Source organism: Ochotona princeps, chromosome 6 (assembly GCF_030435755.1).
Source record: "Ochotona princeps isolate mOchPri1 chromosome 6, mOchPri1.hap1, whole genome shotgun sequence".
NCBI lineage: Eukaryota > Metazoa > Chordata > Mammalia > Lagomorpha > Ochotonidae > Ochotona > Ochotona princeps.
Window position 1 is genome coordinate 52793989 of NC_080837.1, and position 27425 is coordinate 52821413.

The 27425-nt window shown below is 40.4% G+C and overlaps 2 protein-coding genes across 5 annotated transcripts in view; both read left to right on the plus strand.

The window, feature by feature from the left end:
- The window catches only part of G2E3 (G2/M-phase specific E3 ubiquitin protein ligase), a 143313-nt gene extending 137321 nt beyond the window's left edge, over positions 1–5992 (plus strand). For all 3 annotated transcript variants that reach the window (XM_058666286.1, XM_004584932.3, XM_012926852.2), the window contains 3 exons: positions 786–958; positions 4721–4911; positions 5612–5992. In XM_058666286.1, the coding sequence (XP_058522269.1) occupies positions 786–958; positions 4721–4911; positions 5612–5868 (621 nt within the window). In that variant the 3' untranslated portion in view covers positions 5869–5992. The remainder of the gene's footprint in view (positions 1–785; positions 959–4720; positions 4912–5611) is intronic.
- Positions 1–27425, plus strand: part of SCFD1 (sec1 family domain containing 1) — a 293569-nt gene that overhangs the window by 184402 nt on the left and 81742 nt on the right. The window contains exons 1-4 of one of the 2 annotated variants that reach the window (XM_058666287.1): positions 10817–10897; positions 18500–18570; positions 23419–23507; positions 26959–27049. The exons of the other annotated variant lie outside the window; for it this stretch is intronic. Of the exons in view, the coding sequence (XP_058522270.1) occupies positions 10858–10897; positions 18500–18570; positions 23419–23507; positions 26959–27049 (291 nt within the window). The 5' untranslated portion in view covers positions 10817–10857. Of the gene's footprint in view, positions 1–10816; positions 10898–18499; positions 18571–23418; positions 23508–26958; positions 27050–27425 lie in introns of those variants that run through there. 2 annotated transcript variants of the gene reach the window in all.

Sequence of the window (27425 nt, forward strand, 5' to 3'; positions counted from 1 at the left end):
GAAAGATCTTCCATCTGCTAGTTCTCTCCTCAAGTGGCCAAAGCTGAGCCAGTCAGGAACCAGGAACTTCTTTTGGGTCTCCCATGCAGGCGCAGGGTCCCAAGGCTTTGGGCTTTCCTCGTCTGCTTTCCCAGGCCTCAGGAAGGGAGCTGGAAGGGAAGTGGAACAGCCAGGATACGAACTGGTTCAGATATGGGATCCCAGCACTTGCAAGACGAGAATTTTGCCATTGAGCCATGGTTCCAGGCCTTATTTCCTTAATTGTAAACAATTATTTGTTTTTATGTAAGTAATTTCGTATATTAATGTGGCCTATTTTAGGGTTTTTTTCTTACGTTTACATATTAAGTTGTAAGGCAGCGTGAGTGTGAGAGATCTTTCATCAACTGGCAACAGCTGGTGCTGGAGCAGCCTAAAGCTACGAGCCAGGAACTGCATCCAGGTCGTCTCCCATATGGGTGACAGGTTCTCAGAATACTTGGGCTGTCCTCCACCGCCCTCCCAGGAGCATTTAAGGAAACTGGATTGTAAGTGAAAGGGGTGGGATTTGAACCAGCGTGTTGATGTGGAGTGCAAGGCTTCCAGGCAGTAACTTCACACCTGTGCTATCCTTCTTGAAGGCAGAAATCTACTGAACTGAAGTCACAGACATTTATTCTGAATAGAAATTTGTTCTACTTTTACTCCTCAGCGATACACTATATAATCAGATGTAAAATAATGTGTCATGTGTAATATAATTGTTACAAGTGGGTGAAGTGAGTATGTTTTGTCGTTTGTTACAGATAAATACTGCAACAAATATGGCTGACTTAAATTCTGTAGTAAATGAATGTTATAGCTATCTAGAGCTTATTGGATGCCAAAGACTTACAACAACTTTAAATGATAAGTATATGTTGGCAAAAGACATACTTGTTTACCATGTAATTAAGAGAGTTCAAGCACCCTTTGAAAGGTAAGCTGTTTAAATGTCAGAGATTCTCTCCAGTTAGATGCTTAGAGTGATTGTCTTATATTAAATCAAAATGTTTAGCTGAAGTAAGCCTTCAAATGTTATTCAAAAATAATGCTTTGAAATGAACAAGATCATTTCTGACTATTCTCTCTGTACAATAAATTGCATTATGCTTAGTTGGAAGTTATCAATACTTGAAATTTTATTTTCCTGAATAAAAAAGGATTTTGAAATATCTTATTACATAAGCAGCTTTCTCTCTATTCAATTACTGTTTGTTGAGAATTTATTATTTTCTATTCTAAAAAGTTACCCTTCTTAGTCTAATAAAGCAGATATGATGCTTTGCTCTTTTAATTATAGCACCAATGTTCAAATTTTTGGTTCCAGTAACCTTAAAAGAAGTTCAGCTACTTAGAGACCTCCTCGCATCCTTCCACTTTCATAAATCTAATGATACAGATACCAACCTGTCATCCATCCTGCTCACCTGTATCCTAACCATGTTACTCACATGGGTGTTATGTTTGGGCAAATATTAAATACAGTTGCATTCTCAAAAGTGATCATTTTATGTTGTGATTAAATTCAGCATTAACTTATGGGTCTAGAAATATTTATGTAAAGAAAAAAGCGCGCAGTTAATATGAAAGCATGCATTGTCATGTCTTTGACTAGTGCAAGCCTCTTTGTGTTGTTTTGATGTAACATTTCATGGGGATCGAGCCTCCTTTGGTACAACCTGAAGGAACCTGTTTGTGTTCATTGAAAGTACCCTTTCAGAACTGCAGTCTGGATGTTGATGCTCATTTTTGCTAGATGGGTCCTTCTATTAAGATCTTTTCAGTGGGCAAAGTTTGAATATACTTTGGGTGGGTTTTTTTTTTTTTTTTACTTATGATAAGCTATGTAAGTTTATGATACTTTCTTACATGTTATTTGATACTGAAATTTCTAATTCAGTATCATGTGTGTTTGAATTTTATTTATTTTACGTTTAGATTTCGTGTTTGGAACCATGCAGAATTAAAGTTCAAAGCAACTATTCAGTTGATATATTTAATATATTATAAATATAAATATGCTATAAATATATAATATATTTAATATATATAATTTAATTGATATATTTAATAAACAGTCTCATGATAACTATATGGATATAATGAACCATTATATTATACTATTGCAAACAGATTAAATTGTTTTTTTTTTTTTGTAAGATTTACTTTTTGTTTTTATTACAAAGTCAGATATACAGAGAGGAGGAGAGACAGAGAGTGTTTCACTCCCCAAGTGAGTGCAATGGCAGGTTCTGCGCCGATCCGAAGCCGGGAACCAGGAACCTCTTCCGGGTCTCCCACGCGGGTGCAGGGTCCCAAAGCTTTGGGCCATCCTCAACTGTTTTCCCAGGCCACAAGCAGGGAGCTGGATGGGAAGTGGAGCTGCCGGGATTAGAACCGGCGCCCATATGGGATCCCGGGGCGCATTCAAGGCGAGTTAGCCGCTAGGCCGTGCTGCTGGGCCCTAAAGTTGTTTTTGTTTTAGGGTTCTACTGTGCTTTCAAATAATTTGGAATGGCTAGTACTCTGTTATCTTAATAAGTATATACTTATTTTTTATTGTTTTGTTGTTAGTGATTAATAGTCATTAAAGTTTGATTTCATCTTAAAAGTAAATATTGGGTCATTAAAGGGAGAAATCATTCTTCCTTTTTCCACCTTCTAGTGGTTGCATCAATCCAATCTCTCACTCTTTATATGACCTTTTCCCCTGTGTGTTTTCCTTCTCTGTCTTACAATAAAAAAGCTTTGTCAAATTTAGGATCAGCCTAAATAATCTAGGCAGGATGATCCCATTTGAAAAACCTCAGTAAAGGTTCAATCTGGAAAGCCCCCATCTCTGAATCAGACGTATATGTCTATGAATTCTAGAGGTTAGGGTGTGGAGATCACCAGTCAGCTTAGCTTCGTGTAAAAGTTAGTTTTAAGATCCATTATCTAGCACATGCTTGTGGCTAAAAAATGGAAAGAGGACTAGAGGGTCACATACCTGTTCATAGTTTCTTTGCAGATGGTTTGTATTAAACTGATAGCAGGGACAGTTGGAGAAATGAGGTGACAAAAAGTACTTCAAAAGGGGAAATTCATGTAACTTGGTCATTAGAAATGGAAGATGAACAATTAAGGATGATGTGGGTTTTTTTTACTTATTTATTTTTATTTAAAGATTTATTTTTATTACAAAGTCAGGTAGATATACAGAGAGGAGGAGAGACAGGAAGATCTTCCGTCCGATGATTCACTCCCCAAGTGACCCCTGTGGCTGGTGCTGAGCCGATCTGGAGCCAGGAACTGCCTCCAGGTCTCCCATGCAAGTGCAGGGTGCCAAGGCTTTGGGCTGTCCTTGACTGCTTTCCCAGGCCACAGGCAGGGAACTGGATGGAAAGTCGAGCTGCCAGGATTAGAACCGGCGCCCATGTGGGATCCCGGTGAGTTCAAGGCGAGGACTTTAGCTGCTAGGCCATGGTACCGGGCCCAGGATGATGTTTTGATTTGGCTGTATACTAACATTTTGCATTATGAGGCCATTTACAGCCACTTAAGGATCAGCTTTTGATGTTAGGATGATTTGTTTTCTTTTGGACTTCAAGGAAGGCCACATTTCCCAATAATATTACATTGGGAATTAAGCTTCAATCTGGATTCTGGGAGGGAAATAAGGACATTTAAAAAACTTTTTTATAAAGATTTATTTATTTTTGCCAAGTCAGGTATATATATAGAGAGAGGAGGAGAGACAGTGAGGAAAATATTCCATCTGATGATTCACTCCCCTAGTGACTGCAACGACCCATGCTGGACCCATCTGAATCCAGGAGCCTGGAGCTCTTGCAGGGCTCCCGTTTGGGTCAGGTCCCAATGCTTTGGGGCGTTCTGTACTGCTTTCCCAGCCACAAGCAGGGAGCTGGCTGGGAAGTGGGGCTGCCGGGGCTGGAACTGGTGCTCATAAGGGATCCAGCGTGTTTAGCCCCTAGGCCACTGCGCTGGGCCCAAGACATTAAAAATGTAGCAGGACTAAACCACAGTAGCCTAGTCCTTGCCTTACATGATGCCCAAGTGCCTGAGTTCTTGCTAGCTAAGGAGGAGACCCAGGAGTTGCTTACATTTTCTGGCTTTGTCTCAGCTCAGACCCAGCTGTCGTGGCCATTAGGGGAGTAAACCACAGGATCGGAGATCTGTCTCTCTTTTTCTCACTTTTTCTTTTAAAACTTCTTCATGCTTTGTCTTTTATATTTATTTTGTTAGTTATATATTTGTGGGTGACTTTTCCTGTTAGATTATTTACAATAGAAACATATTCTGTGTGTATTAGAGAAGCTAACTCATTTTCTATTGTATATTAAAGTTTCCCCACTGTTTTGTTTCTTTTTAGTGATACAGGTTTTATATCTTGTATAACTATTTATCTTTTTCTTTGTAATAGGGTAAGAAACTTCCATTCTGTTATAAATGTTTTAAAATTGTGACAGATACCTCTTTCTTAATAAAATTAGCCTGTTGTGAAACAATGTGTATGTTCACAGCACATCTGTATTTTATCTCCTCTACCCCTATTTCTGAGTGTACATGGCAGAATTTTTTTTGTGGTGGCTCTGGTTTCTGTGTTAGCATTACCTGATTTGAAATGGAGGCACATTAACTGAATATGTTAATTCTCTAATGTAATGTGAATGTTTTCATTGTTACTTTTCTTTTAAAGTTTTAAACAGGGTCTCAAAACTCTTGGTGTTTTGGAGAAAATCCAGGCTTACCCAGAAGCGTTCTGTAACATCCTATGTAAGAAACCTGAGAATCTGTCTGCAAAAGTCCTTAGTGATCTTTTCACAGTTCACACATTACCTGGAATACAAACTTTGGCATTTTGGAACAGTTACTTACAGACTGTTGAAGGTGTGTGGGTATCTCATTTTGTTACCTGAGGATGCTCTTTTACATATTTGTTTAATTTTGCCTTCTGATAATGTTTTCAATTGATAACTTCATATTTACAAAAGAAACTCTTTTTAGTCAAAATTTATCTAAGAAGTGATGGGAAGATTATAGAATCTGCTTTCTTCATATTTTTACGCGAAAGTTGTTCTTCCTAGAAAACCTGGAGCTTATAACAATTATTAAAGCTAACTGTATGATCTTTTTCAATGTGAGGTTACGTTGAACAAGTCTTCATCTACTGATTAGGTCTATGACTATAATGTCTATTACTTAGCACCTGTGGTATAAAATCATTTCCATTTAATGAAATGGAGATATTTTAACCTAGAGCTGAAATTCTGTTTACTAGGTTTTTGTTTTCGTTTCATTTATTGCTTAGTTTTCTAATCTGCATTTCTTGATCTTGGCTTAGAAATGATCAAACATACAATGAATATGTGAGCTAAATGATTTTATGACTGCTCCTACTTTGTGGTTTATTTATTTAATGTATTACTACCTATTACTGCAAAAGATTTTTGTGACTTTTGCCCAAGATAAATTTTGATGTCTATGCTTTCCCATATTCCCAGTGCAGTTTCAAGAATTTTTCATTCTAGCAATATCTATAATCAATTTATTTCTTATTCTGTTTCTCTTGTATTGGTAAACTTTGCAGATGGCCAGTCTACAACAACACTGGAAGATATTCTTCTTTTTGCAACTGGTTGCAGTTCCATTCCACCTGCTGGATTTAAACCCACTCCTTCAATTGAGTGCCTGCATACGGATTTTCCCATTGGGAACAAGTGTAACAACTGTTTGGCTCTTCCAATCACCAGTACATATAAAGAATTTCAAGACAATATGGATTTCGCCATAAGAAATACTCTAAGACTAGAAAAGGAAGCAAGTTCTCACTACGTTGAACATTAAAATGTTTGAACGAAATGCTTCTTTAAAAGCTGCTATTGATAACTCCTTTCAGAAATCTATTAATCATCACTTTGAACTAATCTGTCAGCTTTTTGGTCCAATAAAATTTATGATCTAAACATAAGGGAATGGTTTGGCCATTTAAGGAAAGAAAAAACAATATTAGTGTAAATTTATGATATTTTTTTATTAATATACAATTGTCATAAATCTATACATACTTTCAGATTATTTAGACTAATCAGGTGTTGTAGCATGGTGTATGTAAGAAAAACTATTACTATTTTTATCAAGGTATTAAATATACCTATAGAATGCCACAATTTTTCTACTTTTATGCAATTTTAAAATTCTTACTTTCAAGCATTAAATAGGAAAGCTGTTTAAATTCTGTTTATAAATAAGAGGCATATATTCTGAGATATGCATTATATGTATGTTTTTGTAGGATGGCACTAAATTACGTGCTGAAAATTGTTTGAGGTTACTGATTTATATTGAAATATCCCATACATTAGATTATGCATTTTAGGAAATATTATATAAAAGCAGACTTGCACAAATATTTTGAAATCTATGAACATTCCATACACTTAAAAACATTTATGGCATAGATAAAATGTAGTTGCAAATACATAAGAAGTTTTATTATTTTTAAAACCATGGCTTTAATCACAGAATTTTTTTTCCTGTATGATATGTCAAATGTGTATTCATTTTGGATATTTTAATTCTGTGGTTTGCCATGTAGCTGGTTATTTGATGGTTATTTATTATCAGTATGGTTGTATCATACGTAAGCTTGCACCATAGCATTATGCAGTTGTCTTCCTTGTTCTTGAGATATTTTTATTACGTATAAGCATGGATGAGTAAAAAATACAAAGAGTAGAAAATCAATTCTAACCTCATTGTGAAGAGATTACTATACTTTCTCTGTGTATTCTAGGAAGTCTTTAGATCCTTTATTTTTTTTTTTTTTAACAATTAGTGTTTCTGTAGTAGTAGGACATCCATTCGGAGTGGTCCCATAGTCACATCCCCATTTCATGCCCCTGCCAAAAAAAAAAAAAAAAAGAAAAAAAAAAAACCTGATTTCCCCAATCTGTTACCAAGTACACAAGAGACAGCTTCAGGTTTTTTCCCACTGAAGTGAAACTTTTTTTTTTTTTTTTTTTTTACTTAATGTATATACATGTCTGTATTCTAATGTTAGCATTGCTAAAGGAACATCCTGAATGTTAATATTTTAAAAAAAAACTAATAGGACAAATTTGAGTATAGGTAATACATCTTTCAATTACCAAAGGAAAACTGAAACATTAATATGATTTTGCTACCTCTTGTCTGTTTCAAGTGATAGACCAACAGATCTAGAGAATTAAGTTTTACCTTAACTTGAAGTTTTAAAGAGCAATAAACAAGGCATAATTTTTTACCGGAGTGCAATTTTTTTTGGATTATCAAAAAATTGATTATCAAAAATAACTTTGAGCATGAAATATAAACCTGAAACTCAGCATAGAGCTTTTATTCCAATCATGTTTATAAATTGGATGTCAATTTTTGAAGCAACTTAATTTTTATAAAAATTTAAAAGCCATTAAACGAACACAACCTAAAAAAATCATGCTTAACATATATTTTCTGGTTTGTAGTTTTAGTTTCCCTAGAATGGTTGAAGTAACATTTCTTCATTAAATGAGGAACATGGGCAAGTCATGGCAGTATGCTTGGGATAGCTACGGTTTAAGACAATATTTCAGTTCCTCATTTCTACTATTTCTACTGATGACCTTAGTGATACAGTGGTGTAAATATCTAAATAGTCAAGCTCAAGTTGTTCTAGTTTGAAGGACGTTCCATTAAATGTGTATATTAATCTTTGCAAGGAAAGCATATCCGAGAAACTTAGAATTTATTTCCTGCAATTACTGTGTCAAATGATTGGTGTTATAATTGTTCTTTTTCTAGTCATAACATAATTCTTCTGATATTGACTTTATAAAGGGATTATACTATTAAACCTTTATAAGTATGTACATGTATTTCTTACTAAATGCCATATAGTTTAAGCTGCTTTCCTGTTGTTTTCAGTATTGAGGAGTACCATAATTGACCTAAAATGTCTCTATTTTCAAGGTTGTGGATTTGGTTAATTTTACTTTTTTCCAAACAGTTTTTGAAGTTTTTAGTATGGAAACATTACATAAGACCTTTTATGCAATTCTCTACTATTCTTATTCTTGGTCATTTAACTGGTTTTGTATTTAAGGTAAATATTCTTCAAATATTAAACTAGCTTATGATTTTATATTTTGCAGTAGTTTTTGGTTATGAAAAAGGAGGGTTTTTTTTCTGAATTAAATAGAAAGTTTTCATGTGATTACCAGCATGACAATTCACTTTGGCTTCTATTTATGCATCTGTAAATTTTTTTCTTTGATTATAACAAAGCGTTGGAATTTGTATATTCCATGATAAATACTAAATAAAAGGGAGTACAATAAGTAGGTTTTCTTAGTGTTTTTGCCTTAGCATTCAGTCATTTAAAGTTACCAGAACTAAATTATATGTATGTATTTTATTTTTTTATATGGTGATGTTCATCGTGAGTTTTACAATGAGCTACTAAACTGTATTTATGCTTCCTATGCTTCCAGTAATGTGTTAACAGTGCATGATAATATGTTTTTATTATTAATTTTTAGGTTAGGAAAGGTTGAATTGCCTTGAAGAAACTCAGTTTTCAAGTTCTAATTTTGACCATTACCTTTCCTAGTTCCCAAATATATTCTGATACTTTACAGCAGTTGGTAAATCATTTATGTAAGCCTGTTTCTTCTATCCTTTTTTACAAACTGCCAAATTAGGTTTCTAAAAGAATGCTGATTCCACTTAATTGGAAGTGCTTATATGGGCTGAATTAATGCAGTCACGTCTGACAGAACTACACAGGATACAAACAGCATTGACGCCGCACATTTAAAGAGCCTATTAGCATAGTTGGCTGCCACCCCGGAACCTCTCCAGAAATGAGCTAGCCTCAGGTGCCCGTGACTTAATCCTCCAGTGCCGAATAGCTTACCTGCATCCATCATTGAAGCCGGAGTCGGGAAAGTGCCAGGTAGATGACTATGGTAAATGAAGGTGACTAACACTGTGAAGCTGTAAGGTTTTTGAAGTTTCTGGTTCTCGTAATATAAAATAGAATATTTAGTGTCAGTGTTGCAAAGACAGTTTTTGTCAATTTGAACTGTTCCTGTAGGTTAGTTTTTTAAACATTTATTTTCTACACTCCTTGATTATGACAGTGTTTATTTCCTGTGTATACACTGTACATAAATAACACTGCCATAGTGTTTTATATCGATGTGACTCCAGGGGCCTCTGGAAAGGAGGAGTCTGACGGCACTGATGTGCTGGGCAGCCATTTGAAAGTGGAGGTACCCAAATGAGAAGTTGATCTTGGATACTGACAGGTAGGAAAGGCTGTATATTTCACATTCCATGCAGTGTATAGAAGTAAATAGAATTTTTCCGGGCCTGGTGCTGTAGCCTAGTGGCTAAAGTTCTCATCTCGCCATATAGGTAACCCCACTTCCCATCCAGCTCCTTGCTTGTGGCCTGGGAAAGCAGTCGAGGACGGCCCAAAGCCTTGGGACCCTGCACCCACAGATCTTCCTCTCTGTCTCTACTCTGTATATCTGACTTTCCAATAAAAATAAATCTTAAAAAAAAGTGAATAGAACTTTTTCATAAGGTAGGCGCTCACATATCTGTTGAATTAGAATGAACCCAGATAGGGGGCCCAGCGGCGTGGCCTAGCAGCTAAAGTCCTCCCCTTGAAAGCCCCGGGAACCAATATGGGCGCCGGTTCTAATCCCGGCAGCTCCACTTCCCATCCAGCTTCCTGCTTGTGGCCTGGGAAAGCAGTCGAGGACAGCCCTGCACCCGTGTGGGAGACTCGGAAGAGGTTCCAGGTTCCTGGCAATGGATTGGCGCGCATCGGCCCGTTGCGGCTCAGCTCACTTGGGGAGTGAATCATCGGATGGAAGATCTTCCTCTCTGTCTCTCCTCCTCATATCTGGCTGTAATAAAATGAATAAATCTTCCCAATGCCTTTGAAATATTAGTAACAGCACTGAAGACAAAAGTATGTATTAAGTTCTTAATGTGTCCTTTGGAAATGAACTTATGTAAATTGAATAATGTTAAAAACATAGTAGCTGTGTCATCACATAAAGCAGTGTTTCTGATATCAGTATACTTTTGGGTTTTATCTGCTGGGATAAATCATTTACATGATTTTGCAAGTTAAGATTTTAAGGCATGGTGATGTGGGATTTGGTGCAGCTTCAGAATTTACGGTCAACAGCTAATGGTTTATTGTCAGTGAACTCTTAAACATGGAAAATGTCATTGTCTATGCATTTGTGACATCCAATAAAATACTGATCATAGAAATCAATATCGGATACATTTTGTGATCATGTGGCTTCACATGTCTGTTCCAAAGCTTAGTACGATCTTTTCCCCACTCTCCACCAGAAGGTAATGTTTTGTTAGTTTGCCCTTAATGAAGATGAGAATAAGTTATTTTCTACCTTTCTGGCTATGGTGTCCAACAAAACGCCACCACACAGCTGGACCATTTACTTAGGAGATGAGATTGAAAAATCTGCCAAATTAGAGCTGTGCTTCGGGGAAACGGTAAAACTGCACGTTCGCGGGTCCCACACTCTGGAGGTGGGAAAGCGATGACGACAGTGATCGCGCGCCTGCGCCTAGGAGTTTACCTGGGAGGGTGTGGCTTGGTGAGACAACTTAGGAATTTCGGAACGTAAAAGCGAGTTAAGGCTCTAGGCCGCGGAGGGCGGAGCTCTCTCGCCGCGCTGTCCTTCGTCCCGCCCCCTGGGCTCTGCTTCCGGGGCGGGAGCGGTGGACACGTCATCCCGGGATCCGCTTGCCAGCCGGGCAGCAGGCAAGATGGCGGCGGCGGCGTCCAGTATTCGGGAGCGGCAGACAGGTACCGGCCTCCTCCCTGCACCCTGCAGTCCCGTGCGTGCAGCCGGCTGCCGTGTGTCGCCCGTGTTCACCTGAGCCCCAAGAGGCCCTCTCCGAGTCTGGGGGAAGCCGATGCCATTAGCTCGAGCACCCGGCCCCTCACCTGTGGGCCAGGGGTCGGGGCTTCAGGACGGGGCTTCAGGGTCGCGCTGGGCACAGGTGTGGTTGCCGTCTTACTGGGCTTCCAAGGCGTGTGATACATGGGCTGGCAGCCGGTAACTTCTTTCCTGTGTTGTTACCAGTGAAGTCCCCAGGTTTGTCTGTGCGTGGTTCACTTCGAGTTTTAATGTTGAAGGAAGTGCATTGGCCTGTCCACCACAATGAAAGAATTCCGGTGTTTTTTAAGAGCGTAAGTCTTCTCCTTTGGTCCCACTTTTGGGGACTACCTGAAGACAAGCGCCTGGTGACAAAGATTTGTTTCAGCTTTCTGGAAGAGATTGAAGAGCAAATGAGCCCACAGTGCTGGCTGACAGATTTGAATTTTAGAGCATTGTGTTATTGGTTGTGTCTTCAGTACCACATGTTTGTATTTATTTAGTGAGAGGTGGTAAGAAAGTACACGTGTATCCCCTTAAGTTTTGCTTTCTTTGAGTTTTGCCTTGATATTTGAAAAGTTTTGATGGTAACTTGGCACATACCTGAGGGTTACAAACTAGTGGCTCACACCTGTTAGCTAACCGGCCTGAGAGTTGTCAAGCTTGCTTTCCTGAGGGGCTTAAGAGAAGTGTGGGGGATGGTGCTTTCTTGGCTGATTGGAGTTGCAGCTGCTCTGTTTCTGACCCAGCTCCTTGCTGGTAGGCACCGTGGGAGTTACAGCTGGGTGCTTGGCCGTTAGTACCTGCAAGGGAGAGTACAGTGGAGGTTGGCACCTGGCTTCTGCTTGGCTGTTGCAAGGATGGAAGATAGTTCTCTGTATGTATGTTTCCGAGTAGATTAAAATGTGTAAATATTTAAGAGAATGTGCGTACTTGGAAATTGTGCCTCCTGAAATTATTACTAGGACCTACAGAAGGAATTTGAGTTGTGCTTGCTTCCTTTGTCATTTAGAAGAAAAGTTAGACTGAAGTCTAGTAATGAATTGTGTTCTACTTTTCCCAGCATGTAATTTTAATAGACAGAGTTGGGCATATTTAAGTATAGGAGAGTTCAGGTAAGACTTGAGAAATGTCCGTTGTTTTTTCTCTGTAAGCAGATAAGAGATCCATATTTTATGATCCCGATAGTTTAATAATGTTAAATGAATTGAGTCATACTACATATTGAAGAAATGTCAGTGAGATTACCAGTACAAGGGAATTTTTGAAAATTTTCTATAGTGTTATTTTATGTGGAGAAATTTTGTGCATTTTAAAAACCTAAAAGTAGGACCTGGTGCAGTAGCTCCGTTAGCTAATCCTCTTGCTGGGATCTTAGCGTGGGCGCTGTTTCTGTGTCCTGGCTGCTCCACTTCCCATCCAACTCCCTGCTTGTGACCTGGAAAAGCAGTCAAGGACGGCCCAAAGCCTTGGGACCCTGCGCCTGTCTGGGAGACCCGGAAGGAGCTCCTGGCTTTGGATAGGCTCAGCTCCAGCCCTTGTGGCCGTTTGGATACTGAACCAGCTGTTTCATGGAAAATATTTATGTCTCCTGTTTGTGTGAAATGCGCCTTTTCAATAAAAATAAATTAAACTTCTTGAAACAAATATTAAAGATTGGATTTCTACCAAAAAATTCACTGTAGCAAGATTTTATGTCGTTACTGGATGGATCTTACTAAATCAGTTACTTACCAAATGAGTAATTGAGTTCTGTCATGTTCAGAGGAAGATAAATCTCTTTATATGCATTATGGTGTGAAAGGTAAGCATTGCCTTTTTTTTTTTTTTTGAAGATTTATTTTATTTTTATGACAAAGTCAGATATACTGAGAGGAGGAGAGATAGAGAGGAAGTGGAGCTGCCGGGATTAGAACCAGCGGCCATATGGGATCAAGGCGAGGACCTTAGCCACCAGGCCACGCTGCCGAGCCCAAGCATTGCCTTTTGAGAATGTGTTGGGAAATAACACATACCGTATCTTCTAGAAATGAGGTACTGTGATTAAAGGATTCTGATCAATTTGAGTAAATGAGATAATAGCTGGCATTTGTTGAGCATTTCTGTTAACTAATTGAGAACTGCTGATTTCAGCGTCACATTGGCTCCTGCTGGGCTAGGCTAAAGCCAGGAGGCTGGACCTCGGTCCAGCCTTCTTAGTGTGTGGTGGAGACCAGCAGCTTTAGCTTCTCAGGGTGTGCGTTAGCAGGAGGCTGGGACTGGTGATGGACCGGGACTAGAACCCAGGCACCTTGCTGCGCCAGTGTCCCAACAGGCGTCCTGCCACCCATCAGCATTTCCTGTGGTGACTTTGTAAGTATTATCTCAAGATATGAAGAGGTTAACTAGCATACTTATTTCTTTGCTTTACCTTCTTGAAGAGTCTTGATCTTTCAAGTTGATCTTTCAAGATCACCTCAGAAACCATCTCCTTTGTGAAGGCTTCAGGATTGTTCTCCTTTCTCTTGACTTTCAGTTCAACAGGCTGAGTCGGTTGCTTCCGCCTTAGCTGCAGATTCTTGGCAGATCTCTCGGACTTGGTGCCTGCTCGCTCTCCTACGGGAGATTTCATGTGGCCTCGGCTCTAAGTGCTGCCTGGGACAGTGACTCCCAAGCGTGTATCCGCTGTCTGGACCTCTCCTCTGAACTCTGTGCACTCCCTATTAGTTCATGGCAGCTGCATCCTTATAATTGCTCAAGTCCAAAATGTTGAAGTTGTGACATCTTATTTTTTAACCTCAGACATGATAACAGATGTAATTAGTTTTATTCTGAAAATCCAGTACTTTACCGTTGTCATCAGGTACACCCCATCTTGAATTTCTGCAGTGACCTCCTGTTTGAACTCTACTTTCAAAGCCTTGTTTTCCTTCATTCTTTTTTTACACAGCACCCAAACCAATTCCGTCATTAAGCCGCAACAGCTGTTTGTTTCAGTCATAGAAGTCAAAGTGATCCTACTGTGGTTTACAAGGTTCTGTGAGGCGTGGTTCTCACTTTTCGCATTAGGAATATACCCTCTTCTTGAAATATTCTTTCCGAGATATCTTCACGACTCCCTTCCTCCAGCTCCTTTAGGTCTTTATTCAAGTGTTACCTTCTCCGGAGGCCTTCTCTAATGACTGTGTAAAATTACACTACAACACTGTCTTCCCTTTTGCCAATTTCTTCAGCGTAGCACTTTATGTAGTTTGCTAATTGCCTTTGTACTCCAACTAGAATGAAAGTTACTTGGGAAAAGGTAACTTATTTAATCGATGTTGTTCGTTGCTGAGACCTCAATAGCTAGAGCAGTGTCAGGCACATGGAAAGTATTCAGTGAGCACTTGATAAATATAACAGACAAAAATGTTCAGAGAATGAATAAAGAAAATATTCCAGTGGGGCTGGTTGTATGGTGTGGTAGACTAAGCCTCTACCTGTTTTCCAGCATCCCATATGAGTACTGGTTCATGTCCTGGCTGCTCCATTTCCGAGCCAGCTCCCTGCTTGTGGCCTGGGAAAGCAGTCGAGGACGGCCCAAAGCCTTGAGTCCCTGCACCCGTGAGGGAGATCCATTAGAGGCTCCTGGCTTCAATCAGCCCAGCCCTGGTCTTTGCAACTACTTTGGGAATGAACTAGTGGGTTGAAGACCTCTCTCTGTCTCTTCTTCTCTCTGTGTGACTCTATTTTTCAAATAAAAATGAATCTTCAAAAAAAAAAGTTTCTAGTAAAAACTAATCTAACCAAGTCTAAGATTAGGGATAGGATGTTTAGAGTGAATAAAAAAGGACTGGCCTATCGTTTCAGTAATAAGCAATTTAAGCCTTGGGAAGTTAAATTCTGTGAAAGTAAAAATATATTCTTTCAGGTCAAGCTATGCATTTCTGTAACATTTCTATCCGAGCGTGTTTGAATAAGTTAGCCAGGGTCATTGTTGGAGAAATTCTGTGTTGGGTTGAGATGGCAGCATTGAAATCCGGCTGCTGGAGCTGTCTCCCTAAGGGGCCTTGGAACATCAGGGCCCTGGCAGAGCAGCCTGGGCCAAAATGTTTCCCAGTTGTTGGCTGCCACAGATGTGGCCAGGTTTTTGCTGGAAGAAAGACTTTGTTATGGACCCTGAGTGTCAATGCGGTGTTGTTACGTGGTGGTGGGAGGAAGACCTCTGCTAACAGACAGTGCAAAATGAATCCTGGAACACTGCCACCTCGTCAGTATTCACTGCTAGAGTTTTTGTTCGTGTGTATTTTTATATAATGCCATATATAAAATACATTACAATATGTAAAATCATTGATAGCATTGCATTGGTTAGTCATTACATTTTACCAAGAAATACTATCTGTGTAAACATAATTATGCAAATAAACCTAGCTCCATATCTGTAGGTTCTGCATTCATGGATTCAAGCATCTGTAGATTGAGAATAGTTAAGAAAATTGCATCAGAATCTCATGCAGACTATTTTTTTCTTCTCATATTCTCCTAAACAAGGCAGTATAACAACTATTTCCATAGTATTTATAGAATGTTAGCAATCTAAAGATTAAAGTATGTAGGAGGTTTTGCTATGGGATGAATTACTTGCAAATATGAGATTGTTTCATATAAAGGACTTCAGCATCTTTGGATTTTGGTAATCAGAACAAACCAAGCAGAGACTGAAGGACAGCTACTTTACTATTATTTTTTTTAAAGAGTTCCGTGAAGAGGGAGAGACAGGTGGAGAATCTTCCATCCACTAGTTCACTCCCCAAATGGTCACAGCTGCCAGAGCTGAGCTGCTCCAAAGCTGGGAGCCTGTAGCTTCCTCCAGGTCTCCCGTGTCATGTGGAACCCACAGACTTGAGCTATCCTCCACTGCTTTCCAAGGCCGGAAGCAGGGGGTGGGTCAAAAGTGGAGCAGGTAGTACATGAACTGGTGCCCATATGGGATGTGAGTGCCAGAGTCAAGACTAGCTTGCTATGCCATCTCCAGGAAAACTGTGAAGAATAATCTCAAAAATAATCTCTTACAGCATTCTACCTCTGCCACAAACAAGGTTTTAAATGGAGTGTGTATTTTTGTTTGATGGATAGAGTTACAAAGAGAAGTAGAGACAGAAAGATCTTCCATCCACTGTTCTGCTCTCCAAGTGGCTGCACCGACTGAAGCTGAGCCAGTTCACAGCCAGGAGCTTCTTCTGGGACTCCCATGTGGGTGCATGGGCATAAGGACTTGAGCCATCTCCTGCTGCTTTCCAGGTCATAAGCAGAGAGCTGGATCAAAGGTGGAATAGTTGGAACACAAAGTGGAGCTCATATGAGGTGTTGGCACCACAGACAGAAGCTTAGTCCACTCTATCTCTGCTGGCCCCAGACTAATTTTTAAGTTGATAATTTTGTATGGCCCATGAATGAAGCGATAAATATCCAGATGGCCCTTGGCAGAAACAAGGTGTCACCACCACACACACCCTGAGTGAGCATCTGACATAGGGGTCAAGATACGGTTGTGACAGCTACATCGCATGTTGGAGTGCCTGGGTTGAGTTCTGGCTCTGCTCCCCATCCCAGTTTCCTGCAGATGCCCACACTAAGAGGCAGCAGATGGTGACTCAGTTAATTGGGTCCCTGCCACCCGGGAGACCTGGATTGAGTTCTTGGTTCCCAGTTTGGCCTAACCCAGGCCTAAAGCAGCTAGTGGAATGTGTTCCCTGTCCCTCCTCCCCCACTTCCTCCTGTCCTCTCTCTGTATCATTAATAAATGAATGGCTTTAAAAATTTGTATCATGTAGTCCTCTCATAAGAGTTTGGAATGAGAGTCCTTCTGTATTGTTTAATACGTCCTGATGCAAATGTTTTTAACAGTGGAGAGGGCCCTAAGCGATAGCCTAGTGGCTAAAATCTTCGCCTTGCATGTGCCAGGATCCCATATGGGCACTGGTTCGTATTCCAGCTGCCCCACTTCCCATCCAGCTCCCTGCTTGTAGCCTGGAAAAGCAGTCAAGGATGGCCCAAGGCCTTGGGACCCTGCGCCCACGTGGGAGACCCGGAAGGAGCTCCTGGCTTTGGACTGGCTCAACTCCAACCGTAGCAGCTACTTAGGGAACAAACCAGTGGATGGAAGATCTTTGTCTCTCCTTGCAGTAAATCTGTCTTGTGAATAAAAATAAATAAATCTTTTTTTTTAAAAAGTGGGGAATAGCCATTTGGCCTAGCAGGTGAAGAGGTCTTCATCCCACATCTGAACACCTGGGTTGGTTCCTGATTCTGCTTTCCAGCTTGTTTCCTTCTGCAGAGCCTGCCCGGCAGCAAGGCTGACTGAAGTAACTAGGTTCAGTGGCGTTCAGGGAGTTCTCCTTTGCCAGCTTCAGCCTGACCCAGCTTTGTCTTCTGGCGTAGCTGAGTGTGCTCCAGCCCTCTTTCTCAATAATAATATTAAATTGTCAACCAAGTGGGTATTAAGTTTTCTGTAAATTAGATCACCCAGCTGGTACTAATTAATCACCTGACTGACTAATTGGCCATCTCAGTTTTATATAGAAGTATATTAAGTTTTCATTTGCCTTAGAATATACTCTTTCATACAGATCTGTGATTTTTGTAATTATGTGTTCTTCAGCTGGAGTTACCATTTGTGAACCACATATATAGGAAAGTCTTTTCCTCAGGAATATAGAATTTTTAAAAAGATTTGCTTTTATTTGAAAGGCAGAGTTGGAGGGAGGGAGAGACAGAGATCTTCCATCTACAGGTTCACTCCGCAAATGACTCACTGTCCAGAGCTGGTTTTGTCTGGAGTTGCACTCCTACCTGGGTGCAGGGCCTAAGAACTCGGGCCCTCTTGTGCTGCTTTCCTAGGCACGTTAGCAGGGAGCCCGAGTGGAACTGGAGTGACCGGGACTCAAATTGGTGCCCCTCCAGGAAGCTGGTGCTGCAGCAGGCAGAGGCTTAGACCCACTACGCCATGGCAGGGGCCCCCAACATAGAATTTTAAACAATATAACTTTTCTTTGAATCTGACACACTGATTGTAGCCTGTGGTTGGTAACTGAAAAGTAGACCTCGTCTGTGAAGGTTTTATATGTGAATCAATTAAGTGTGTAATAGATAATTTTTTAGAAAGTTTAATGTGTGCTTTCTGTCAGACCATAGGCATCGACATCAGTTATTAAAGCCACTGCAAGCTTATGATTGAAGAAATTTCTTTCTCCAACTACATAAAAGATAACGTGGAGTTTTCAAAAGAGGTGGACTATGTTAAGCACAAAAGCTTTTTTGTAATGTTTTCTACAATTATATCTGGGAACAGATAATGATTTTGCAGTGTCTCCAAACACATTCTAGTTAATTATTGAAGGAATGTTTTGGCAAGGTCTGAACTTGACTGCATACACCTAGTCAGGGGATTCATTTGTTTTGCAAGACTTGATTTGCACTTCTGTTTGAGGTGATAGGCAATAAATATGGAAGAAAAATGAACTCATAAAAAAACCAGTGGTACTGATAAAAGCTTTGCTTATTTTCAGTGGCTCTGAAGCGTATGTTGAATTTCAATGTACCACATGTTAAAAACAGCACTGGAGAACCAGTATGGAAGGTAAGAGTTTATCTCGGACATTATTCCATGTTTCTGTCTTTATTTGTTGTAGTTCGAGTGGAATTTTTGTTAATTTAAACGAGTAGTGTATCTTAATTATGGGTGCGTATTTTGCCTTTGTTTAGCATGACATCTTAATATGTAACAGTGATAAGCATTTTATAAAGGAAAATATTCATGTAGGGAATCCAGGTGATCTCTTAGATGGCATCTTTATTCTTTTTTTAATGATTTTTTTGGGAAAGAGTTTCACAAAGGAAAGAAGGGGGAGAGAGAATTGCCATCTGCAAATGGTTGCAGTGGCCACGGCTTGGCCAGACAGAAGCCAGGAGCTTCCTCCAGGCCTCCCAACCACTTAGGCCATCTTCAGCTGCATCCCCAGGTGCACCGGCAGGGAGCTAGACTGGAAATGGAACGAGTAGGAAGTGAACCAGTGGTTACTTAGGATGCCGATGTTGTGGATGGTTGTTAAACAAGCAGTGCTACCATGGGTGCTTACCAGCTCCTTGAGTGCTGTCTTATCTGACTAATCTGTAGATATTTTGCTGCTTAACTTTGGCTGTCCAGACTTTGAGTATTCCAAGGTTGCTCAGTGTTAGATTCAGGGAGACTAGTTGAATTTAAGCAATTCATGATTTAGTGATCCATAAGCCACAATACCATGTTGTTAATTTATGAGATATAAAACTCAGTAAAATTGTGCATTGGACCCAAGCAATCTGAAATCTTTCTCCTTTAAGAAATTCTGTGAATCGACTAAACCAGTACTCATTATGGAATGCCAGGGCGTGGTTGCCTGTACTGGATTTGACTGCAGCACCCAACCAGCACACGTGAGATCCAGGAAGAGAGGGGCAGAGCTGGCAGGGGGATTAAGGGGCTGGTCCCCTCGCCGGACAGCTACTCCCACTGGAGAGCGTGGGCTGGGATGGGGACAGACCAGACTAAGCAGGGCTACAACACCTGTGTGCCGCATGTGGACTAGATCAAGGAAAAGCCAGGCTGGGCTGATTGTTCCTACTGGTGCAAGCATAAATTAGAGTGGGTGAGGGTTGTTAGGGCTTAGCCGCAGCATCAGATGGCAGAAGCTGGCACTGGGGACTAATTCTGTCAAGTCAAACCACAGAACCACCCGAAGAGTGCATCAACCGGGATTGAGAGAGACCCGGGAGGGAAATAGTGGGTTCCCCCTTCTTGGGTTACTACTCCCGCGGGAGGGCATGAAAACTAGGATGGGGGCTCGGATGGCTAGACAGAGAGGCACTCAACAACATCTGTGAGGGCTGGATGGTTGAGTTGGTTAGATGGAACTAAGCTTTAATACCCATTGACAAGTACAAGAGCCAAATGGGATGGGGGACGGACTGGTCTACTGCTACACATACTGGCAAGCCAGGGTAGGGGGTGGGCCTGGTGGGGGTTATTGTGGGTCGCCCTGACTAGGCTGCAGCTCCCACTGGTTGAAGTGCCGAGTACGTGCTGGGCAGAACCAGACTGGACTGCAACACCCATTGGTTCCAGTGCAACTCGGGACTGAAAACAGAAACAACCCAGCAATTGAAACCACCAGCTGATCGGGGCGATGGACTGTGCCGGGCCCTGTGCTTGCTAGAACATACAAGAAACTAGTCTGGGAATACCTCAAAGTTTCTTTGGAGATCTCCCCAATCGAACTGCTGGACTCAGAACTCTAACCAAGAAAAGACAGAAGACAGAACAGGTCAATCATTCACCTCAGCTATATGTTGGCAGCGAAATATGGGGCAAACGGAGACTTTATGATGGACCATATCAGTCAGTGGATGACCTCATCGAGCGAAACTGGCAGCGATTCATAACTGGAGAACTATTAAAACCACTTGAGCAAATAACTCAGAGCATGCCCCACATCCGGGACTTGGGGTGGGCGGGAAACCAGGTGGGGCTTCTCCCTCAATATCCCCCTTTACCTCAGATACACAATGGAAACAATATGGACATAATAGTGTTGCCCACTTCCCTATACCCCCTGAACATTTTTTTGTTAACCATAATTGACTATGTAAAGATTGTCAACAACGATACAATAAAATAAAATATATAGACACACACACACAAAAAGCTGTGAATCCTTGAAAGTCCTGTTTGAGCTCTTTCAGTTTAAACTTCATGCTATCTCTTTAAAAAAATTAACTATAGTTAATTAGGTTTAAATATTAGTTTCAAGCACTTTATACTTATCTCTGAAAAGAATTGAGGACAAATCAACCTGGTTAGGATTTTGGGTCGTTTTTTGTTCTTGCTAAAATTGCTTTTCTCCATTCTTTATTTGGAAGGCAAAGCCAGGAGGAGTCTGGACCACAGTCCCAATCTCCTACTTGGGCAGCAGGCACCTAAGCACTTGAGCTGTCGTCTTCTACCTCCCGGGAGACATCAGCAGACAGCTGGAACACTGTCAGGAGTGGAGAGGGGCTCACCACTGTGGTGTGGTGGGCAGTAATATGGGATGCAGGTTTCCCAGACAGCGTCTCAAGCATTGATCAAATGCCTGGCTGAGATTTTGGCTGTTGGGAAAGCTCTGAGTCCTTATTCTGAGTCCTTTGGATGATCTCTTAGGCTGATTCAAGAGCTCTGAATTGAATTTATAGTTGAAGTTTTCAGTTTCCCCCAATTTCCCTCTTGTTGTTTTTTTGTGGACCGGAAGTGGAACAGCTGGGCCACAAGCTGGAGCCCAGCACTGCAGGCAGGTGCTCAGCCCTTGACATCACAGCGCCAGCCTCTGGAAAGCTTTTTCTGTGTAGCGGTTCTTGCTCCTGGTAGTCTCCCCTGCCTGGGGTGGAGTTACTTTCATTGTGCTTGTTACAATCTAATTGGTGTTCCTTTGTTTAAAGATTGGTTTTATTTATTTGAAAGGTAAAGAAAAGTATATAGGAGGAAATATATAGGTTATTTGCAAAATACAGAACCATCTCATAAAAGAACTATTTAAGCATCCTTGGATTTGGTTATCTCCAGTGGGTGGATGACTATACATGTTTTTCTTATACATCTATACATGTTTTTGATAAAGTTTATTAAATACAGAGATTAACAACAGCAGGCCAATTTTATCAAATTGTCAACATCACTTTTTTTCAATAAGGGGGCTGGCTTTTTTTTTTTTTTATTTGGGAAGGCAGACATGCAAAGAGCAGGAGACACAAAGAGAAAGTTCTTCTGTCCGCTGATTCACTCCCGAAATAGCCTCAGCGGCTAGAGCTGAGCTGATCAGGGGCCCAGAGCCGCCTCTGGGTCTCCCACACAGGTGCAGGATCCCAAGGCTCTGGGCCGTCCTCGACTGCTTTCCCAGGCCACAAGAAGGGAGATGGATGGGAAGCAGGGCTGCCAGGATTAGAACCAGCGCCCGTATGGGATCCCAGTGAATTCAAGGTAAGGACTTTAGCCACCTAGGCTACTGTGCTGGACCCTACGTTAAAAGCTTAAATTGCTAAATTTTCTGTTGTGACTGAACTAGCTATGTATATTTCACTTTGAAGTGACTAATTTTTATGTCTGGAAAGAATATACGTAAAGTAGGAGAAAGTGTGAGTTTGCCATGTGTTCAGACTTCTTCATTAAAGCTTAATATTTTTAGTTCCCAATTTTTAAAGTATAGAAAGTGCTTGAGAAGAAGAAATGGAGTGCCCGGCATTGTAGCCTTGTGGCTAAAGTCCTTGCCTTGTGCATGCTGGGATCCCGTATGGGCGCTGGTTCTAATCCCGGCGACCCTGCTTCCCATCGAGCTCCTTGCTTGTGGCCTGGGAAAGCAGTTGAGGATGGCCCAGAGTCTTGGACCCTGCACCCGTGTGGGAGACCTGGAGGAGGTTCCTGCTCCTGGTTTAGATTGGCTCAGCTCTGGCTGTTGCGGCCGCTTGGGGAGCGAATCAGCAGATGGAAGATCTTCCTCTGTGTCTCTTCAACCCCTCTCTGTGTATCTGCCTTTCCAATAAACATAAATAAATAAATCTTGAGCCCAGTGTGCTAATTTAGCAGCTGAAGTCCTCGCCTTGCATACACCGGGATCCCAAATGGGCACCAGTTTTAATCCCGGCAGCCCCGTTTCCCATCCAGCTCCATGCTTATGGCCTGGGAAATAGCTGAGGATGGCTCAAGGCCTTGGGACCCTGCACCCATGTGGGAGATCTGGGAGAGCTCCAGGCTCCTGGCTTCGAATCAGCTCAGCTCTGGCCCTTGCGGCCGCTTGGGGAGTGAATCATCGGACGAAAGATCTTTCTCTCTACCTTTGTATATCTGACTTTTGAATGAAAATAAAATCTTAAAAAAAATTAACAAAGGAGAAATGGATATAATTGTTCATTATTTTAGTGTAAGCAGTATGCTTTGGAGGCTGTAGTACTGCATGGATGAACATTTTGACAAGCAATGAAAGGAAATATTACAGTGAGGGACGTCACAGTGGCATCGTGAGCTAACCCTCCACCTGAAACCCTGGCATCCCATATTGGTGCTGATTCATGTCCCAGCAGCTCCACTTCCCAGCCAGCTCCCTGCTTGTGGCCTGGGAAAGCAGGGGAGGATGATCCATAGCCTTGGGCCTCTGCAACCATGTGGAAGACCCAGAAGAAGCTTCTGGCTTCCAGCTTCAGCCCAGCAGCCGTTACAGCCCTGTGGGGAGAGAACTTCTTGATACAAGTCCTCTGCCTCTTTCTCTGAAAAGCTACACTTCAGATAAACATAAATAAATCTTAAAAAATCAAGTATACTGAGGCAAGGATTCAATATACATTATTGACCTCAATGTCGCCTTAAGGTGTTTTTTCTGTTCTTCATGGGTGATGTTTTAAAACACATGGATGTTTTTCTCAACAGGTGCTCATTTATGACAGATTGGGACAGGACATCATCTCTCCTCTGCTCTCTGTGAAGGAACTGAGAGACTTGGGAATCACTTTGCATCTGTAAGTTACAGCACATTTCTACAAATGACCACCTTGAAATCGGATTTCTGAAGAACATTTGTAGAGAAAAATAATGTTTGGTTATAATACTTGCATAGTACAGAGCATTTTTCTCTGTATCCTTTTTTTCAACCCAGTTTTTTTAATTGAAAAAGCATCACAATGCAGCCTAAGTATGGGGTGTAGTGTGACATATAAATCTACCCAATGGGTAGGGGCTGTTTTCTTCTGTTTATGATGTTATAACCGGTTTCAATTGCATGATATTTTAAAACATTTTAAAAGTACTTTTTTTTTTAACGCTTCCATCATTTTTACTGCAAGTGCTGTTCAAACCATGAACAACTAGCTGTCAGATGTGTTGTTACGCATTTAAAGTCTGCTAGGCTTAATAGTAACAATAAGCTGCTCTTGTAAGAAGGGAACTCAGTGACTGCATAAACTTCTGACTGCCAATGGCAGCATTTCTTTTTCATCAGGTGTACATTATCACAGTTTGGCTTGATCTGTTTAAATTCTTCATTTGTATAATGAGTATGTGTCAGTTCTATAAACAATTTACTTTCTGGAATTCCTGCGAATCGGTTTTAAAATCAGTGGCGTATCATGGTTGGCGACAATTTTCTTTATTGGTGCTATATAGACTATGCTTTAAAATTGATGCCACCTTCTGTTTGATGAAATACGCATGACAGGTTTTTTCCATTTGTGTTTATATTGGACTTAAAGCACATAAATTTGTAACACATTAATTGTTACAAACTGAAGTTTGGCTTGGTGCTGTCCTTGGAATTGGCGTATTTATAGATATTTGTTGCGGTTGGAACCTTGCTAAATACTTTACTCCTTTATTTCACTAATGAATACGAAAGTTCCATGACGATGGTCCCACAATTGTACAACTAGTTAATAGCTGAAGTGTGACCAGGTTGACCACTGATTATGTCTTACCTCTTGTACCATGATGGCTTTGGAGCAATAGGTAACAGGAGCGATGTCTAACTCAGTACTTCCTAGGTAACAGGACTAGTCTGCCAGCCTGTTGCTGTTGCCACCACAGTGTGGCAGGATTACACAGCAGCCATGATAGACTCTTGAATTCTATTTTTTTAAATGTTTAAGAATAAATGCACATGACTTTATTAATTGAGAATAACTATGTAGATATAATTCAATGCCATCACCCCGGAACACAGAAAAATCAAATTTCAAAATCTGTTCAACCAAGAAAACACCAAGTAACTGCAATACCACCATCGCAATGATCCTGTTACTTCAACAACTCTTCATAATTTGATAATTCAGTTAAAACCCTTCATTTATGAGCAGAAATCCTTTCATTGTAATACAGATGCAATGTGATCATGTGAGACTGTGGCTCTCAGAATATTTTAAATATATTATGGCATGTTTGCGACTGCTTTGAAAGCTGAGAGGCTAATCAATCCACTGCAATATCTGTACGCCATGCTGTATAAAGGTAGAGAGGCATTACAGCTTTGACAAGTTTACAAAGTGACTACCGTATAAAAGGACATTATGAATTGAAAGCAATATTAAAGTCAACACTGAGATTCTCTCGGATTAAGTTAAAAATAGAATGTAAGCTTTGATTCCCCTACTTTTCCTCTTTATTTTTTGCTTGGTTCATTTTTTTCTTTTTTTTTTTTTAATTCATTAATTACATTGTATTATGTGACACAGTTTCATAGGTACTTGGATTCTCCCCACCCCTCCCCAAACCCTCCCACCATGGTGGATTCCTCCACCTTGTTGCATAACCACAGCTCAAGTTCAGTTGAGATTCCCCCATTGCAAGCGTATACCAAACATAGAGTCCAGCATCTTATTGTCCAGTCAAGTTCAACGGCTTCTTAGGTATACCCTCTCTGGTCTGAAGACAGAGCCAGCAGAGTATCATCCCAGTCAATTGAAAGCTCCAACATACCATCAGCAAAAATTTACATCATTATGGAATTAATTGACATAGTAATGAGTAACCAATATGTTAAAAATAAATGCGAGTTTTTAACCACCTTCTGTGACCACCTCATTGACATTTCAATTTTAGTTTATACACAACATATAACATACATAACATGTTATACATAACATCATATCATCTTAAATTAAGACAAACATGTGGTATTTAACCTTTTGGGATTGGCTCATTTCCCTTAGCATTATGGTTTCCAGTTCGGCCCATTTGGCCACAAAGAACTGCATTTTGTTTTTTTAAACAGCTGAGTAGTATTCCATGGAGTAGATGAACCATAGCTTTCTTATCCAGTCCTCTGCTGATGGGCATTTTGGCTGCTTCCATGTTTTTGCAATTACTGATTGTGCTGCTATGAACATAGGAGTGCATGTTGGTTTCTCATAAAACAAGTGTTCTGGATATATTCCTAGGAGTGCTATTGCTGGATCGTACGGTATGTTGATTTTGAGTTGTTTGAATGTTCTCCATACTGATTTCCATAGAGGCTGTACCAGCCTGCAGCCCCACCAGCAGTGGAGTGACTCTTGAATTCTTGCCTCTAACCATTCCTTCCTCTCTACTAAAAAGAATGCACTGCAAATTGATCAAATAGATTTGTGGGAAATAGTAATTACCAATTTCTTGAAAACGGCATGGTGGCCATAGGCTGTTGGGCAGTTGGAGTGCCAGCAAGAGAGCATGCTGTGGTTGGCATCACGTTATCCTTTTCATTTTTCACAAGCAACAACCTGACAGCTAGAAGAAGGTGTGGCATGCAGACCCACTGTCCTGATTGTGGAGAGATGAATACCATCAAAATAGAATGTTGATCATTTCCTAGTAGAAGCCTTGTAAAATCTTTCAGTAAAGAGAAGTTTTGTGATCTGATACTGGGATATTTGAATTAAAAGATTCCCTAAATTGTAAAAAGAAGCGCTCTGTAGTGATACATATTTTTCTTACATAATCTGTTGGCCATTCTCTTGTGCAACAATAAATTACATGAAAAATGTGTTGCCTTTGCATCCCTAGCAAATATTAAAACACCTTTCATTTAAAAAACTTGGTTTCTTTTGTGATTAGATTTTTGTTTCTAAATTCCTCCAGTTTTCAGTTTTTCATTTTTTTGTGAGAGCTTCACTTTTGGTCTGCTCATCTCCGCTCCCCAAATTTCTGTGAAGGAAGATAACACCTTTCATTTTGAATGTGCTTTAGTTCTCATTTAAGAACAGTAGTAGAAGAGAATGTTACAATAATGAATGTTAAAAATAAGGCAAGTAGAGTATAACAAATTAAAATAACAAGAAATTAAGATTTTACTGCTGAATTTTTATCAGCACTGATATAAAAATAAAGTTAGGCTAGCTAAAATGAACTTTTAGAACTCTGGCCATTGTGTTTGAGCTTGTGAACATGTGTTTTGATAAGTGATCTTTTTGGGTCAGTGAGTTTTATGTTCTTTATGTTTTCTAGACTTTTGCACTCTGATCGAGACCCTATCCCAGATGTACCTGCAGTGTACTTTGTAATGCCAACTGAAGAAAATATTGATCGTATGTGCCAGGTGATATATCTTCTCATTTTCCTGACTTTTCCAACATAGAAATGGATTTTTATTTCTAAATAAAATCTTAACTTTCTGATATAAAGAATCAAAAATTCAGGATCACTGTGTGGTGTCACACGTGTCCCGTATGGGTGCTGGTTCATGTTCTGGCTGCTGCTCTTCTGATCCAGCCCTCAGCTGATGGCCTGGGCAAAGCAGAAAAAGATGATCAAGTGCTTGGGTCTGTGCTACCCACGTTTAATATCTGAAAGAAACTTCTGGCTTGGCTTTGGATTGACCTGGTTCTGGCTACTGTATCCATCCCTGGAGTGCATTCTGACTTTGAAGTAGATAAATTAAAAAAAAAAATCAAATTTTTTTTACCCACTTCCCA